This window comes from Maniola hyperantus, chromosome 14 (assembly GCF_902806685.2).
Source record: "Maniola hyperantus chromosome 14, iAphHyp1.2, whole genome shotgun sequence".
In the NCBI taxonomy this organism is placed as follows: Eukaryota; Metazoa; Arthropoda; class Insecta; order Lepidoptera; family Nymphalidae; genus Maniola; species Maniola hyperantus.
In genome coordinates, this window is record NC_048549.1 from 13,055,243 (window position 1) to 13,074,583 (window position 19,341).

Sequence of the window (19,341 nt, forward strand, 5' to 3'; positions counted from 1 at the left end):
TGGAATTTTATAATTTCTAAATTTCTGGTCTGGTCTGGTGGGAGGCTTCGGCCGTGGCTAGTTACCGCCCTACCGGCAAAGCCGTGCCGCCAAGCGATTTAGCGTTCCGGCACGATGCCGTGTAGAAACCAAAGGGGCATGGGTTTATTAAAAAAAACTACCATATCCCTTCCAGGTTAGCCCGCTTCCATCTTCGACTGCATCGTCACTTACCACCAGATGAGATTGCAGTCAAGGGCTAACTTGTATCTGAATAAATAAAAAAAAATAGTAGTTGAAACATCAGTCTCCTATTTGAGCAGTCAATCACACTTCTAAATTTTTGGAGTTCTGTGCGTTTAAAGCAATTAAATATCACTGGCTTTATAAGAAGGATGGAAGGAAAATATTGTGAGGAAATCTGCATGCCTGAGAGTTCTCCGTAATCTCACAGCCAGTTCTCACTCGGTCAGCGTGGTGGACTGAACACCAGTGGCTGTTCAGAAGTGGGGATGGGTTGATGATGAGGATTCTATTTTTCGTTTTTTTATTTAAAAAAGTAATATTCCGCTTTGCCTTCTAAATACTAGAAGAATACAAGTAAATGTCTGAAAGATAAATTATTCACTCCAACTATTAATATAACTAACTGTCCTAATATAACTGACGTACCTACCTACACAGTGTTCTGAATATTTAAGTTCCTAATCTCTCAAAGCTACATCGTACAATCCTACAATCAAATAAAGACAATTTAGAATGACAAGTAAACGACCTGAAAGATAAATTATTTACTCCAAATGTTATAAGTCCCGCAAATTACTATTGCGCTGGAACCATGTCTCATTAACATCGAAATGACGTCATTTTGACGTCAGCTGAAATAAAAATATACCATCAGCTCGAAACTTCAGTCTAGTTTTGACGTCACTAAAATGGCGGCTACGCGTACCTATTAGCAATTTGCGGGATTTTTACAAAATAGTGAAATACAAATTGCAGACATACAAAACAAATAGGCCAGTAACAATTAATAATATGTATATCAAGTAAACTCGTGCCAGTCTACATATCCCATAACAGCAGTTCCAAGTCCCTATAGAGCATGAAAGTTATGCCGATAAGGCTTGGAAAAACAGAACGCGTAACACAGAAAGGCACCTTTATTTTTATTTTTAGGTTTTGCTGCAATTAGACCTGCTGGCAAGTAATGATGCAGCCTAAGATGGAGCGCGCTTGGCTAGAAGATGCCTATTCACTCTTCACTTAAAGGTTAAACTAGGACTACTTATATTAAAAGTGGACGGGAAAGAAAGGAAGGAGGGAAGGCCATTACAAGGAATTGTAAAGTTCTCACCAGTCAGTACCAATGGAATTTAACTACCCATTACACTATATTTTTGTGGTCTGCCGAATGCAAGAGGATTATTTCCATGCAACTTTATCTTTAAGAAATCCGTCAATTCTTATTTCTGTGTATAATAACCGTTCACGTTCACCTCTTTGATTTTCCGGGATAAAAAGTAGACCTAGTCACTTTCCAGGCCTTTAACTATATCCATGAAAAAATTACGTTGCAGTGTGATTGAAAGACAAACCAACAAATAAAGACACTTTGGCATTATTTTGTAATTTTATGGTTAGTGATTTTTATGCAATGGCAAATCTGAGAAAATTTTCAGAATCATGTCATAAAAGCGTATACTCGACCCCACAAATTATTTCACCGCTATCGCCACGCTTCTTGTTTGTGCAAGCCTTAGCCTACTATGGCAGCTGGACTCTAGGGCACGAAAGTTACCCCGTTAGACCGTTTACAGGTATCACGTCGCGTCCATTCACTTTACAACACGCTTGCTATTCTCTGAGGTATTTCCATAGAGTTATACGTCACTTGATGGCCTTGGTGCGCTCTGGACGCGTCTGATCGCTAACAGGGATACCTGGAAGAAAAAGGGGGAGGCCTTTGCCTGCGTTTGGGATGACCTCTGAAAACAAAAAAAAAAAAAAAAAGGTACTAATAATTTGAAAAAAAAAGTATATATATATATATATATATATATATATACAAAAAAAAGAAAAAAGAATAATAATAATAAAAAAAAAAAAAAAAAAAAATTAGAGGTAGGCTTATTTATTTATTTATTTATTATTATACGTCACTGACGACCTCGAGCTTAACACTGTTTGGTTAATCAATAGTTTAAGAAGTTGTATCCATAGTTTAGCTGACAGCTTAATTGGTTCAGACGTCGGCTTCTATTCAAGAGGTCGAGGGTTCTATCCCGGACCTCTGACTTTCCAGAGTTACGTGCGTTATAAGATATTAAATATTCCTTTCTATAACGGCGAAGGAAAATATTGTGAGGAAACCCGCATGCCTGAGAGTTCTCCATAATATTCTCAAAGGTGTGTGAAGTCCGCGGTGGTGGACTATGGTTTCAGTCCTTCTCGTTCTGAGAGTATAGCTGTGCCGGCGATGGGTTATAAAAGCGTATGCTTGACCCAACAAAGGATTTCGTCGCTATCGCCACGCTTCTTGTCTGAGCAAGCCTTAGCCTACTATGGCAGACTCTAGGGCACGAAAGTTAGATACCCCGTTAGATCGTTTACAGGCATCACGTCACGTCTATCTATTCACTTTACAACACGCTTGCTATTCTCCGAGGTAATTCCATAGAGTTATACGTCACTGACGACCTCGAGCTTGGCACGGCTTGGTAATCAATAGTTTAGTTGTAACTTCTATCCATAGTTCACTTGTAACGATTTAGCTCTCAAGTACAATGCCACGTAAAAACCGACTAGGTAGACAACCTATAGACGTCTACTGCTGGACATAGGTCTCTTGTAGGGACTTCCACATGCCACGGTCTTGCGTTGCCTGAATTGCCATGGACTTTTAAAAAACCTAATTCTGCGCGGACGAAGTCTCGGGCATCAGCTAGTTAGATATAACTGCTTGGTTCCTATTTTTACTTTTATCTAAAGAGTTAGGTACTTGTTAATTAATTTTCCTTGTACAGTGAGTTTTATGGAAGTGGGTTTATTAATAATATTAGATTAGCAATTGGAAAAAGTAGAACAATATACGTATTATCGTAAGAGGAAAATTTTCTGCAGTATAAATTTTCTGTAAGTATTAGATATAAGAATACAAATTTACTTAATTAACGATTTTCGAATTTTTCTTTTACTTATTTTATGATTATTTTACGAAAGATTTGTTGATTTAGAAGCTTGATTTTGTTTTTGATATTAATATTATCATCAACTTGATTCTACCTCCACGCGTTCCTGAGAAAACTGATCTTGATAGACAGACGGACAGCGAATACAATAAAGGTTCTTTTTATCCTTAAAAAGTGTGGCATAGACATTAAGAACTCGCAAAAGTTTTTACTGTAGGATGGAATTGGATTCAAGGTCAGTGAAAATTCAGATCATCAATTGCCTTCTTTTTATTCAAAAATAAAAATAAAAGTAGAAGAAAACTGAGATATTACTATCTCGTCTTAAAATATAATAAAAGAGAACTGAGATTTATTTATTATTATGGAGGTAAAATTAACAGTTTTAATTAAACCTTTGGTCATCTCGACAAATCAATACGAAAGTATAAAACCGTTTAACTAGAACTTTATTGGCCCTTTACGACTTATTTACTCCTAACCAATACAGATAAAGTGAAAATTTTATGGATCCAACTAAAACCTTGGCCTTGAATTAATTTTCTACAATGGAATTCGGCTATCACACAGTAAAACTTTATCGTCACCATGAAGAAATGAAATTGGGACGTTTTATGTCGGGTTTATTGCTATTGATTGGGACAGCTGTTAAAGATTCAAACTAGAAAGTGAATAAAGGCTGTTTTATGCCTTAGCAACAGATTGCAATGGGTTGCGAAGCTGAAGTGGCAATGGGCAGGGCACATAGTTCGTACAACCGATAGACGTTGGGATCCCAAGTCGGCGACCTCGCACTGGAAGACGCAGGGTGGAAGACCCCCCACTAGGTGGACGGACGACATCAGACGAGTCGCAGGGAGCTGATGGATTCAGGCGGCGCAAGACCGTGGTGTCTGGAAGTCCTTACAAGAGACCATGTCCAGCGGTGGACGTCTATCGGTTGATGATGATGATGATGATGATGATAATGATGATGATGATGATGATGATGGTGATGATGATGATGATGATGATGATGATGATGATGATGATGATGATGAACAGATTGCAACATTACACCATGCCCCAGGGTTGCATGGTATAATGTTTTTTTCATCTCACGACCTCAGATAGGCTTTTTTGTACTTCGAAATATGCGTCGAAAGGTCCATTCTAATCGCTAGCGATTAGAAAGAGGTTTCGGCTTCGTAGAGCGTTGTCTCTGTCACTCATACCTATGTGACGTTTAGTCGGTCTCAACGACAGAGACATCGCTTTACGTAACTATCTCTTTCTAATGGTCTATGTACATCATTTTCTGCCGGCTACTGTACAGTACGTGGTCGAAAGTGATGAACATCGGCCTTTAGAATGAAATTTCATCTTTGTAGAGCGTTGTCTCCGTCAAAATATCGATGTTCATCACTCTTGGCTGCGTACTATAACTATTTGAAGACGGAAGCCTATAAATGCCACATAATGGAGTAGAGAATGTCTACCTAGGATTAAATTGAGGAAGAGGATTTAGTATATGCGATAAAAACCAGCCAAGTACGAGTCAGACTCGCGCACTGAGGGTTCCGTACTACAATCGTATTTTGTCGAACTTTTGCACGATAAATCAAAAACTGTTATGCCTAAAAATAAATAAAAATCTGTTTTAGGATGTACAATTAAAGCCCTTTCATATGATACCCCACTTGGTATAGCGCCCAAGTAACACAAAAGTGCTGCATATCAACTGATTTACCGTCCACATTGGAAACTTTAGCTGCATAAACGTGCTATATAATAGCTGAATAATAGCATCCTCAGAAGATATAACTCTGATTTGGGCACAAATTATTCAGCAACTAAGTAGCTGATTAACTGCCCACAACTGCGTTATATCAGCATTATATAAGCATTAACAAAGGTAACAGTCGCCCCAAGAGCTGAACATTGGCTGATAAAGAGAGTGTATGTTACCTATTATGCAGCTAAAACGACAAACCAGCACCCTTTTTACGCTTTTATGCAGTTAAAAGAGTACGAGCGGCGAAATTGTGAATAAATATTACTCTATGCTATATTATTTCGATATTCTGCATGCAGTGTTTATCGATCTTACTTTGAAAGTAGAAAATAGCAATATTTTTTCGTGAACACATTTTAATTTTTTTCTTGTGATGTAACCACAAATTCACGGTTTTCAGATTTTTCCCTCATGTCTGCTATAAGACCTACCTACCTGACAAATTTCATGATTGTAGCTCAACGGGAAGTACCCTATAGGTTTCTTGACAGACAGAAAACAAAGTGATCCTATAAGCTTTCCGTTTTTCGTTTTGAGGTACGGAACTCTAATAAAATGATAGATGTCTATGCAATAATAGGTACAAGAATTACATTATCTTGTTCAACCTTCACAGCTTAATGTAGATCGATAGCCTTATCTACGGGACGATTAAATATGTACCACCCTCATTTGATATTGATTTGATTCTATCTCATTTTGATTAGATATTGAATCTTTTATGTCATTCATTGGGATCATCATCATCACGATCAACCAATCGCCGGCTCACTACTGAGCACGGGTCTCCTCTCAAAATGAGAAAGAAGGGTTAGATCACAATCCACCTCGCTGGTGTGTGGATTGGCAGACTCACCGGCAGATGAGGCATAGGTAGATGGAGAAAAAGAATGGAGGATGACCACAGAAATCTGTAGCGACAATTATATTGATAATACTGATAATAGAACAACCGATCAAGATTCAAATACCGAAGGCGAGGTGATACTAAACGCAACCTGCACACAGGATGGACACCGAAAGGTTCCCTGTTGGGTATCCAAACCCAAGCAGCAGGATATAAATTGTGTCTTGAGCACTTTGCGCACTAGATTCTATCGTACCAAGGACAGCAAAACTGATGACGGCAGCAACTTATCGCCTGAGAAAGGTTTTTTAGAAATAGTCACCTATATAATTTTAAATACATATCAAAAATTGCGTAACCGGCAGGAATCGAACCTGCATCTTCTGGGTTCGCGCCCGATGGCTTGACCACTCGGCCACGGTCTCGCTTACTGCCAGTGACGAAATTGGTGATATGTATGTTAACTTAGTACCGAAGCGATTCCTGCCGGTAACGTAATTTTTGATATGTATTTAAAATTATTTAGTAATTTGTGTGTAATTATTTAGTATTTAGTTTAAGTGTAGGTAATCACTAAAAATATATATATATATATTTTAATTATAGTCACCTATAGTTCCGACACGGCAGCATCAGGTCGTTGACGAGCCTCTGCAGCGCGAGGCAGGGTGCGGCTGGTGCTCGCAGGCTGCCTCGACACCAAGCGCAGCGGGACATGCGTCTTGAGCACCTTGCGCACCAGACCCCGCCGCACCAGGGACACACACAGGGGCCGCAACACTGCAAACATGGAAAAATTTTAGTCCTCTTTTTAACCCTCGTAGCTTTAGTTTTAAGTTAGCGTAGTAATTATCACAACTATATCTTACAAATCCAACATCTGACTATCAAAAAGAGTTGAATAAATCATTTGACTTTGACTTTGACTTTGTCACTTCTGAGCGCACTGGGAGCGAAACAAAACGAAACTACAGTACGCGGCCAAAAGTGATGAACATCGATCTTTAGAAGAAGATAGATTTGGGTATGAGTGACAGAGACAACGCTCTACAAACCTGAAATGTCATTCTAAAGGCCGATGTTCATCACTTTCGGCCGCGTACTGTATGTTCATTTCGCTTCGCTCATAGCTCATAAGCGTGATTTTCAGATGAGAGTCAGATTGAAATCGGATAGAAATGCCACCAAACAGAATAACTGTTTTGAGCCCGCCATCTTTATCGAGTTGTTTAAAAACTTTTTGTCGACTCATTTTCAAATATGGAATTCCACGAGTCTTTTGGTTTTACTCAGTCTTTTTGACGGTAAAAAAGTCAGGTCGATCTGTTGCTCCGTTGCGACGTGATTGAAGGAAAAACCAACAAACAAACACACTTTCGCTAAGTACTATTATATTATAATCTGTGCTTTCGCATTTATAATAGGGGTATTGGGTAATGACTAATGGCTATAGATAGATGTTGTTAACCTAGATTAGATGACAAAATAATGTACACAAAAGCGATTTTAAATTAACTAAACTAAGTGTTCACTGTAAAGTTCGCGTTTGTTTTTGCATATAAAATAGTTAAAAACCGTTTTCAAAGGTTTTATGCAAATAGCTCGGTGCACGTGGAGCGAAGCGAAGATAAATCCTTTGTGCGTTATTATTTTAAAAACTAGAGATAGTTAGTTCAGTTAATTTAGTAGGTAGATAGAGTTAGTAGATCTGCAGTATCTGTACCTCTAATATGCTTATATTTATTAGGAATGTTGTTAGCTTAGCAAAGTTTATGTAGGAACTCAAATTAAAATCTCCAACTATACAAGTACGAAAGTTTTGGTAGATAGACGGCGTATAGAGCTATTTGGTTTGGATACTTATGGGTTTTATTAGCACAATCATCGACAATATCTTCGCAATCACTTTCCCAGATATTACATACGTTTAGACACATATTTATTTTTATGATTAAAATAGTAATAGTTTGTACGTTAGGCAATTGTTGGTGGCCCCTATTGCGTACACACTTAAACTGTATCTATTTTAAAGCACGTAGAGTTACGAAAATATTTTTTGTACCATGAAAGATAAACCTATATCAATATGTACCTATATACTAAACCTTAAAACATATGTACTTACTACAGAAAAAGTTACAATATAATCTTTTATTTAAAACTAATTTCATTCATGTGCGCAAAGCCTCAATAGCCCAACCTTACCGGTTGTAAAGGAGTGGACTAAAAACCGAAAGGTCGATGGTTCAAACCCCGCCCGTTGCACTATTGTCATACCTACTCCTAGCACAAGCCTGACGCTTAGTTGAGGAAAGGGGAATATTAGTCATTTAACATGGCTAATATTTAAAAATAAAATAAAAAAGCGGGTCAATTATGTTCGATTACCTTTACATGATTTTTTTTTTGGTGGGATGGAATTTACCTGTAAGGGCTCCAAGCATATGCTGCACTCTGAGAATCTTGAGAGGACTTCGTCACAGTTGGGGCACGCACATTGCGCGGCGTGGCCCTCGTCTGTTGACTCTAATGCTGGCTCTACTATTGGCAGAGATTTATCTGTAACAAAAAATATAATTTTTATTTTCATACTTTATCCATGGAGAGAAGTTAATATAGGGCTCTCTCTGTTAGGTAATCCCATACAAATAACAAAGACGAAAAGACAATGGAGTTAGGTTAGGTTAGAAACTAGTTCGGAAAATATAAGCTTGTTTGTGATTGGACTTTTTGGCAATTAGGTACCGCTGTGCCATACCTTAAACTGTTTATTTTTTTAATTTATAGACTAGCGCTTGGCCGCAATCAGACCTGGTGGCAAGTGATGACGCAGCCTAAGATGGAGCGCGCTTGCCTAGAAGATGCCTATTCACTCTTGACTTGAAGGTACCCATATTATAATTCGAGGGGAAAACTGATGCTGGAAAGGTGTTCCAAATCTAGCGGTTCGAATTAGAAATGAGGAGGCAAATATAAGTTTGTTGAGTTTGTTTATTTTATTTGTTGAGTCATAATAGTTGAGGAAGGAAAGGTAAAAAAATCATGGAATGTGACGGAAGTCGTTACCAATAGGTACATATTTAAGTACCAGATTTATTACAAACACACAGGCATTCATGCATGCATGCGGGCACGGTTATCGGCGAAGGCATCAGCCTCAGTCCCCCGATGTGCGTCACGTACTACGTAGTTAAATCAATGTTCAACCTGGTTTTAGGGTTCCCTAGTAAAATAAGGAAACCTTACTTCAGGGTTTGGCATACACGACATTAAGTGTTACCCTGGAGCTTCTATTTCTTTGAAAAAAATAATTTTATGCTCGAGTGTGCCTCTAGAGTCGTAGCTATTATGTACCTACATACTTGGAACTAATGCTTGAGTAGTGGAAGGTATTAATTTCATAATTTATAGGCGTATTTAAACTTTTTGTTTATTTCAAATCTTTATATAAATACTTAAAAATGACAATCACAAATCAAAAATATCATCTAAACTACTGTAACGAGGCAAGGTGCCCAGATCCCTGGCTGCATTAGCTCGTTCACTTTAAATTTTGTAAAAAAAAATCAGGGTGCCTCTTGAACATGAACAGTGAGCCGAAAAACATTTGGTTCACCCCTCGAGTAGTACAGGTATCTCGTTAAATAGATAAGTTCCTTAAAATCATTATAGAAGGTTTTTGGTAAAAACTACCATTTACGAAATGATGACCGTGTAAGTTTTCAGCAACTTATATAGCTACGGAACCCTACCATAAGTGTGTTCTGAATCGCATGATCACTTTTTTAAAAATACCGTTAAAATTTGTAGGTAGATAGATAGCTATCGTTAGAAGTTTATGTGATGACGTAGGTAAACAAATTAAAATAATCTCCTGGATTTGTTATTTAGGACCGCACAAAAGACATAATTAAGACGAAACTAAATGCATTTATTAGAACGTGACAAAATGATTATGTTTTGTCCTTATCACCGTGGCCACTTTTTTGTTTGCCAAAATGTATTTGTACGTGAGATTTTGGCAAACAACGTGAAGTGAGGTTATGTTGACTCAAGTATTGCGGGGTTGAAAATTAATAATTGATTCGTTTTGTTGTTTTTTGTTTTTGAAGTTATTGTGCATGGTGGGTTGCAGTATACTAGGCTACAATAGCCGAAGTAAAATAGACGGAATAACATTTCACAAGTAAGTACCTCTGCTTGAGCGAGAGGGACTGAGGGGGCCACGCTAGTTGCATATCTGGACATATCTGTGGTCATAGAAGACGGCAAATGGCCCTCTAAATCAGTTATTCATTATTATTTTTAATGTTTTCCTATTCAAGATTTTAGCGATAAAAACGACACACCTATACACGATCTATTCAAACAAATTTTTGACCCCTTTTTTAGTCAATGAAAAAATGCTATTAGGCGTTGTGATAAAAAATAATCCTGAATCTACCTTTTAGATTTTAACAATCAGATATGAGTTATTTCCGCATAGGACTTAGATTTAGCACTAAACTAAATTATTTAAAAAAAAATTGTTTAAAACATTGATCTATTGGTCAATGTTAAAAAAGGTCTTTGACCTCCAATACGGTTCGAAAGCTGCGTGTACAAAAACAAAATTCAAGTAATTTAAGCGCACGACATTTTTTCTAACGTTGCGTTGCAAGAAAATTTTCTTCGATAAATAGCTAAATATGTTTCATAGTTTACTTCGATGAACAAATATTTTAGGTTAGGTTAGACTAGTTGATCTAAATAAATATAAAAAGGAAAAGGTGACTGACTGACTGATCTATCAACGTACAACTCAAATTAAGACGAATTTGACGACCTCCCTGGCGCAGTGGTAAGCACTGTGGTCTTGTTAGTGGGAGGTCTCGGGTTCGAATCCTGGCAGGGGTTTGGAATTTGATAATTTCCAAATTTCTGGCCTGGACTGGTGGGAGGCTTCGGCCATGGGTAGTTAGTTACCTCCCTACCGGCAAAGCCGTGCCGCCAAGCGGTTAAGCGTTCCGGTACGATGCCGTGTAGAAACCAAAGGGGTGTGGGTTTAATAAAAACTACCATACCCCTTCGAGGTTAACCCACTTCCATCTTAGACTGCATCATCACTTACCACCAGGTGAGAGTGCAGTCAAGGGCTAACTTGGAGATGGATAAAAAAAGATCAGATAAGTAGCTATTATGACGTCTGTTGCTAAAAAAGACTTTTTGAAATTAAACCTTTGAACCTAAAATTTGAAGTCCAAAAGGGGTTTGAAAATTCTGTAGTCCTGATGATGGAATCATGGGCATAAGCTAGTTGGTCAATAATCGGGAACATAATATAAGTACATACCTACATATGGATTGAATACATAACCTCCTTTTTAGGAACCCTTATAGGATCACTTCTTTGTCTGTCTGTCGTGTGTGAATCAAAACCTATACTTCCCGTTGACCTAGAATCATGAAATTTGGCAGGTAGCAATGTTTTACAGCTCAAGTGAAGGAAAAAAACCGTGATTTGTGGTTACATCACAAAACAAGAGTTATTTCTTGTACGATGGTACGGAACTCTTCGTGTTTGATTCCAACTCGCACATGACCGGCTTTTTTAAATCGGTTTTAAAGTCAGCAAAAACAGTGATCTCTGACCAGTGACGCTAGAGGTCAACGAACGTTGCGTAAGTAGGCCATTTGGAGTCAATTCGACGTCGTAGGCAGGACATTGACCCGAGTTTTGCACGCTATACATTGCGGGGTTGAAAAATACTAAATCACTAAAACTACAAATGGTTATTTTTTTTTTTTTTTTTTTTTCCCACACAAACAGAAAAAACACAATATTGGTTTCTTCGTGCTCGTAAGCGCTTGGCGGCTTGTCTGAGCACTGCACATTCCTCTGTAGTCTATAGTATTGGTATTGGATTGTGTTTAAGGTTGTGTAACAATCACCCTAAGTTTTTGTTAGCGTTCTGGTTACACCCTGTATACAAAGTTCAATGTCGCAACTGGTCGTCAGTCGGTGTTACATAAGAATACCTAGTGCCGAGAGAAAGGTCTCGAGGTTGCGCACAACCTGTTCTCTTGAAGTTTTGCATTAATTTTTTTTTTTTTTTTTCCTTATTGTTGAGTGCCAATTAGCTACTCAATTATATTACGATCTAGCCTAATGTATGACCAATAAGTAATTTTATTTTAACCTAAACCTATAAATTATCTTATATACTAAGAAATTGTCCACTGACGCATCTTAGTCTTTCTTGATTTGAGATATGACACTTTGTTCACGTGTTCTTTCAGCACTTACACTATGTACACTATCACTAATCACTATACACTAACTCAAAAGGTTTGGTCCTTTTTAGTCTTCTCACTGTCTCCGTTACGTCAAGCAGCTGGATTGCTTCAACGTTAACGTGGTGGTGAAGCCTATAGTCGTGGGCTTTGGCAGATTTGGTGATAACTTTATGGACGTATTCAATTTGAAGGTCCCTATGAATATCATCATTTCTGATGTACCAGGGTGCAATTCATGAAGCTAATTTTTACTACACTGGTTTGAGATTTCTTGTACGATGTGCGGAACCCTTTGGGTGCCGTTCCGACTCGCAGTTGACCTACCTTTAAAAAAAATTGGGCTTAAAGTCGGTTAAAACAGTGATCTCTTGTCCCACTATACTAATAACACACCTATATACAAAGTTCAATGTCGCAACCGGTCGCAAGTCGGTGTTACATAAGAATGGTGCCGAGAGAAAGGTCCCGAGGTTGCGCACAACCTGTTCTCTTGCGCTACGCTGGTTTAAGCCACTCGTGGAAGTTTTACGTTTATTTCATCATCATCATCAACCAATAGACGTCCACTGCTGGACATAGGACTTCCACACGCCACGGTCTTGCGCCGCCTGAATCCAGCGGTTCCCTGCGAGTCGTCTGATGTCGTCCGTCCACCTAGTGGCGGGTCTTCCAATGCTGCGTCTTCCGGTGCGAGGTCGCCATTCCAGCACCTTGGGACCCCAACGTCTATCGGTTGTACGAACTAAGTGCCCAGCCCATTGCCACTTCAGCTTCGCAACCCGTTGAACTATGTCGGTTACTCTAGTTCTCCTACGGATCTCCTCATTTCTGAGTTGATCACGTAGAGAAACTCCAAGCATAGCTCTCTCCATCGCCCGCTGAGTGACTTTGAGCGTTCATTTACAAAGGAATAATGAAGTGTATTCTATCGATCAATCTACCGAACTTATAATTACCACCAAAATACCTACAACACCCTAAGCTTTGTTACAAAAAAGAAACTGAACACCAGAAAAAACCGGCCAAGTGCGAGTCAGGCTCGCGCAATGAGGGTTCCGTACTACAGTCGTATTTTTCGACATTTTGCACGATAATTCAAAAACTATGATGCATAAAAATAAATAAAAATCTGTTTTAGAATGTACAGGTGAAGACCTTTCATATGATACCCCACTTGATATAGTCACTCACTTCGAAAGTTGAAAATTCTAATTATTAATTCATGACCACAATTTAATTTTTCGTGGGTAGTAGGTAGGTAGATCTTATAGCACACGTAAGGGGAAAAATCTGAAAACTGTGAATTTGTGGTCACATCACAAAAAAAAAAATTAAAATGTGTTCATGAACAAATAATAAGTATTTTCAAATTTCAAAATAAGATTACTATACCAAGTGGGATATCATATGAAAGGGCTTTACCTGTACATTCTAAAACAGATTTTTATTTATTTTTATGCATAATAGTTTTTTTTAAATAGATATAGCGAGCAAACGAGCAGGCGGGTCACCTGATGTTAAGTGATTACCGCCGCCTATGAACATTGCAGCACCAGAGGAGCTGCCGATGCGTTGCCGGCCTTTTAGGAATTTGTTCCTTTGTTTGTTTTTTGTTTGTTGTTTGTTTGTTGTTTGTGTAGGATAGTTTTTGATTTATCGTGCAAAATGTCGAATAAAATACCCGAGTATCGGTGGGCGTGTCTGAGTCGCACTTGGCCGGTTTTGTATTTATTATTTACAGATTTTTAATAATTTTTATGCATAATAGTTTTTGATTTATCATGCAAAGTATCAAAAAATATACACGAGTGTCGGTGCGCGAGTCTGAGTCGCACTTGGCCGGTTTTGTATTTATTATTTATACTGTTTGCAGCTATAGTTTGTACGCACTTGCACAAGAGTATATAGGTATCTTTACTAAAGACAAACTCGACGTGTCACTGAACTCGTTATTCTTTGTTATCGTTTTCTTATCTTTGCATAATTAATATTTTATTATTGCGCCGACGACGACGACGACGCGTGACCTTGTTTCTTTTTTCCAAAGACCTCTTTTTTCATCTAGTTCATTGGCACAGTTTACTTTTTTTTGCTGAAAGATTAAAAACCAGTTACTTACAACAACGTATTAACGTAATTTTAAGTAACGCTTTTGCATACTTAATAACTTGTGGATTATTTAATACTTGTAAAATGACTGATTAATAAACCGGCCAATTCCGAGTCAGACTCGTGCACCGAGGGTTCCGTACTCGGGTATTTTTTTCAACATTTTTCTAAATAAATCAAAAACGTCTACGCATTAAAAAATCACAGTTCAAATCACAGTTCAAATCAAAATCAAACCACAGTTTTCGGATTGACCCTATATAGGCTACTTTTTGTCACGGAAAATTAAAATTTTCCCGCGGGGTTTTAAGAAAATTAGGTTTTTTTTACCGACTAAATACACAGTTCTATCAAGTAAATTATGTACAGTTTATCAAGAATTTGTACCACAAATTCAGCCAATGACAGTGTATACTAACTATAGTCCGTAGAAAATGAGAACCCACTCGCCATTTTAACACTACATAAAGATAAAATGGCGAGTGAGTTCTCATTTGTATGCATTATATCACAACTAGCTTATTCTCGCGACTTCGTCTGCGTGGACTACACAAATTTCAAACCCCTATTTCACCCCCTTAGGGGTTGAATTTTTAACAACCCTTTCTTAGCGGATGCCTACGCCATAATAGCTATCTGCATGCCAAATTTCAGCCCGATCCGTCCAGTAGTTTGAGCTGTGCGTCAATAGATCTGTCAGTCAGTCATCTTTTCCTTTTATATATTTTGACCACACGTAGCGTACCTATTGAAGTGCTAATTAAAAAATACTACAAGTAAAGAAATGCCACCAACGTACTTAGTTAAAACGAATGGCATGGGAAAACCCTAGGTTGTTAAAAATCAATAGTTTCTTAATATTTATGCGCGTCCAACACGCACTCGCATGTAAAAACAAACAATGTGTTTAATTTTACAGCAATGTTTATTGTCATACATGCAAAAGTTCAATGACCCCTCGTCATCATCAACCTGTCGCCGGTTCACTACTGAGCACGGGTCTTGTCTCAGAATAAGAAAGTTTTGGTCTTACAAATTGAAGACGACAATCTTATTTATTTCTCCTTAAGTACGTTTATAAAGTATATATTAGCCTATTTTATTAGTATATTGGTATTATACATATTATTTAATACATGTATTAGTGGTTTATGTATTAGTATGTATCAGTTATTTGAATGTATGTTTATTAGTATATTACACACCACCTGCAGTCTAATTTTCCTTTTACTTTCCAATCTTTAAGGTTGCCTGGTAGAGATCGCTAATTAGCGATAAGGCCGCCTTTTGTATCTTCCTTCTGTACTGTGTTTTTTATTCTTTAATGTAATCCTTCTTGTGGTTGTGCAAATAAAGTGTATTTATTATTATTATATATACTACCACGCCAAGTGGGGATTGGCAGACTTTATACACTTCTGAGAACATTATGGAGAATTGACAGGCACGCAGGTTTCCTCACGATATTTACTTCTACCGTATTAGAAGTGCGTGCCCGGAATCGAACCCCCGACCTTCCGAATTATATAAGGCTGACGTCTTGACCTCTAAGCTAACACAGCTTTTTTTAACGATGCAATTTTCCTTACTATTATTATGATAAGTTTATTAAAACCCAGATGCTGCCCGTGACTTTAGGTTTTTAAAAACCTCAAGGCAATTTTTCGATTTTCCGGGTTGCAAAGTAGCCTATGGTGTTACCAAAATTATGCTCTGCACCAAATTTCTTCAAAATTGGTTTAACGGATGAGCCGTGAAAAGCTAGCATACTGACAGACAGACACACTTTCGCATTTAAAATAATAGTATGAAGGTATGGATAATAATATGGATTATGCAAAATTTTGAACTCGGTAATGGCTGTAATTTATGTAGAGATTTCCAAGAAATACCTAATTAGCATTTTTATGCTCGAGAAATTGACATTTCAGTGTAATTTTGTAAAAATTAGTTTACTAGCCTAAGGGCGTTTGTAATGAGTTCTTTTTCTATCCTCAATATATTTTAACGATATTTTTTGTTTTTGTAGCACGGGCTTATTATTAACTAGCTTATACTCGCGACTTCGTCCGCGTGGACTACACAAATTTCAAACCCCTATTTCACCCCTTTAGGGATGGAATTTTCAAAAATACTTTCTTAGCGGATGCCTACGTCATAATAGCTATCTGCATGCCTAATTTCAGCCCGATCCGTCCAGTAGTTTGAGCTGTGCGTTGATAGATCAGTCAGTCACTCAGTCAGTCAGGTAAAAGGTATAGTTTAAAGGTTAGACCTGGAGAGTGACATAGGCTATTTTTTATCCCGGAAAATCAAATAGTTCCCACGGATTTTTTAAAATAAAATAAATAAAACATAATAAGTCGCGAGCAATCAGCTAGTAAATAAATAATGATTAAGTAATTAAAAAATATATGTTTTAGTAGATAGACCGTAAACTAATCACATTTATAATAAATAATTAAACATATTTGATTAATAATAATAGTGAATTATTTATTTATTTGTAAAAGATAAGATAAAATAATTAAGTAGCAATTTCTTTGTCTCAATTGAATGTCTGTAGATAACGTAAATTAGCACATTCATCTTGAAGACAATAAAATACAATAAAATTACTCATTTAACTATCAAATTAATTGGTGCAGGAATTTCTTTTATCATGTTCTCTTTACACAATGTATGGGAGAGTCATCGTACCAGATTTCAGTTTTTATGAATTACTAGCTGTTGCCCGCGACAGCGTCCGCGTGGAATTAGGTTTTTAAAAATCTCTTTGATTTTCCGGGATAAAAAGTAGCCTATGTCACTCTCCCAGTCTTTATCTATACCCATGCAAAAATCACGTCAATCCGTTGCACCTTTGCGACGTGATTGAAGGACAAACCAACAAACAACCACACTTTCGCATTTATAATAAGGATACTGATACCTTTTTTCTGAATAAACTTACTAGCTGATTCCCACGACTTCGTTCACCTGGATATAGGTTCTTTAAAAATCCCGAGGAAACTCTTAGATTTTCCGGGATGAAAAGTAGCCTATGTGTTAATCCAGGGTGTGTTATAATCTATCTACATTCCAAATTACAGCCAAAGCCGTCCAGTAGATAGTTTTTGCGTGAAAGAGTAACTTTTGCCTTTATAATAGTAGTCTGATGAGGGTAGTAACCTCTTTAAATTAATCACATTATGGTAGGGGTATATTGGGATAGTAATGCGATGGGTTCCCACTTCCCAGAGCCTTCCGCTACTACTGAGTAGGTACGGGATTTGGATTCTTAGGTTTTTAAATGATTTTTATTTTATCAAAAATAATCTTTAAGTGTGGTCTCAATATCTTTGATAAAGATTAAATGTATTTAGGTCAATACAGATAAAAATGTTAGCTAGGTACATATCATGATATATAATTTTATCTCATAACTAGCTAAGCCACCCCGGTTCACTCTGGTATGAAAATTGGATTGAAAATTAGGGTTGAATTTCTAATGCGTGTAAAATCCTGTAACACGAAGGTATATTTTAATTTTTAAGCGAAAGCTTATTTTATACCAATTTTCATGAATATAACTTGAAAAAAAAGATACAAACTTTCAACCCCAATTTAACTCTCTTGGGAGAGATCCAAAAATCGTGAAATACTACGTATCTCTTCATTATTAATCGTAAACCCAAATACCAAGTTTCAAGGATATAACTTGAAAAATGACGGACTTTGATACAAACTCTCACCCTCAATTTAAACCCCTTAGTAAAAAACCTACACGCAAATTTCAAGTTTCTAACCCCAGCGGTTGAGGCTGTGCGTTCAACGTTGATAGATTGACAGTCAGTTAGTCAGGACAAGTCTTTTTGAATATTGTACTATAGTAAAATAAAAGTACAATAAAATAATCTACAAGTACGTAACATTATTCTTGCAAAATATTACATGAAATGGCATTGACAGCAGCAAGGTCTTTTAACATGCTACTGCGTGATGTCGGAACAACCTTGGAAAAATATAGGTTCTTTTTAGGTAAAGATTCCCCTTCGTGCATAAAACGCATTATGTTTGTGCAAACTTGCAATGTACACTATTTGTATTTGAATTACTTTGAGCTCTGTAAATATGCATTGTAAAAACTTATTAAAGTTTACCTAACTTTATTTTTAGATAACATTTAGGGTTCCGTAGTACCCTTAAAGTAAAGGAACCCTTACAGTTTCGCCATGTCCGTCCGTCTGTCCGTCCGTCCTCGGTTAATCTCAGAGACTATTAGTGCTAGAAATCTGTAATTTGGCATGGGTATAAATATTAATCACGCCGATAGTGGTGAAATAAAATTGTGATAAATATCATGGCTAAGTTCACAGGTTAACCTATCTGTTTTTCGACGTTAATTATTGTACCGTGTAGAGTTGCATATTAATGTATATTATAGTTTTATTGTATCTATTGTATTTGTGATTGATCGTAATCCTATTCGTTTCATTAGGTCAGCTATAATAATTGTGACTACGGAACTCTACACTGCGCGTGGCCCGCCACGCACTTGGCCGGTTTTTTCTTTTGTTTGTTTTTATCTTTCCATTTGAGTTTGAAATAAAAACGATTCATTTATTTTCAATGAAAGAACATCGAATGTTTTGTAATCTGTGATTATTTTGCGATTGCGAGAGAATTTTATGCACGACTAGACATTGAACGCCTAGATGCTCTTAAATATTTGAATTTTATAAAATTTGAAAGAAACTTTTTCGCGTCACATTGGTAGGTAGATAGCTGTACTCAATTGAAAATGTTGCATTTTTCATAATATTTTTTATTGTGTGGATTAAGAGCCGTAATCAATCCGATCTGCAATCTGTTGATAGGTAGATGTTACTTAGCCACGTTGTTTTTGTTAAAAATTGTATACTCGCTAAGTGACATAAATTATCGAGAATTACGGATGGATTGATAATAAATTATTAATTGCAATTTTCATAAGTTCTTATGTTACAAAACAATCATAAGTGCGAAAATTCACTTTCCAAGAAAACCCATTTGTAAAATATTAATAAGATATTAATGCTGTTGATTCTGTAGGGCGATTGTCTAAAACCTGCATCAATCATTATTACAATCTCAATTGTTCTGATTGGCTGAATTTATGCGATTCTTGTTGCAACAATGCATTG

The 19,341-nt window shown here is 37.0% G+C and overlaps 2 protein-coding genes across 5 annotated transcripts in view; one reads left to right on the forward strand and one right to left on the reverse strand.

The window, feature by feature from the left end:
- Positions 1–19,341, forward strand: part of Ac76E (adenylate cyclase type 2 Ac76E) — a 182,774-nt gene that overhangs the window by 67,720 nt on the left and 95,713 nt on the right. The gene's annotated exons all lie outside the window — the stretch shown is intronic.
- Positions 1–19,341, reverse strand: part of LOC117988432 (probable E3 ubiquitin-protein ligase sinah) — a 71,926-nt gene that overhangs the window by 1,225 nt on the left and 51,360 nt on the right. For both annotated transcript variants that reach the window (XM_034975579.2, XM_069503123.1), the window contains exons 3-4: positions 8,217–8,350; positions 6,402–6,571 (exon numbers count right to left, since the gene is read on the reverse strand). In XM_034975579.2, coding sequence (XP_034831470.1) covers positions 6,402–6,571; positions 8,217–8,350 — 304 coding nt within the window. The remainder of the gene's footprint in view (positions 1–6,401; positions 6,572–8,216; positions 8,351–19,341) is intronic.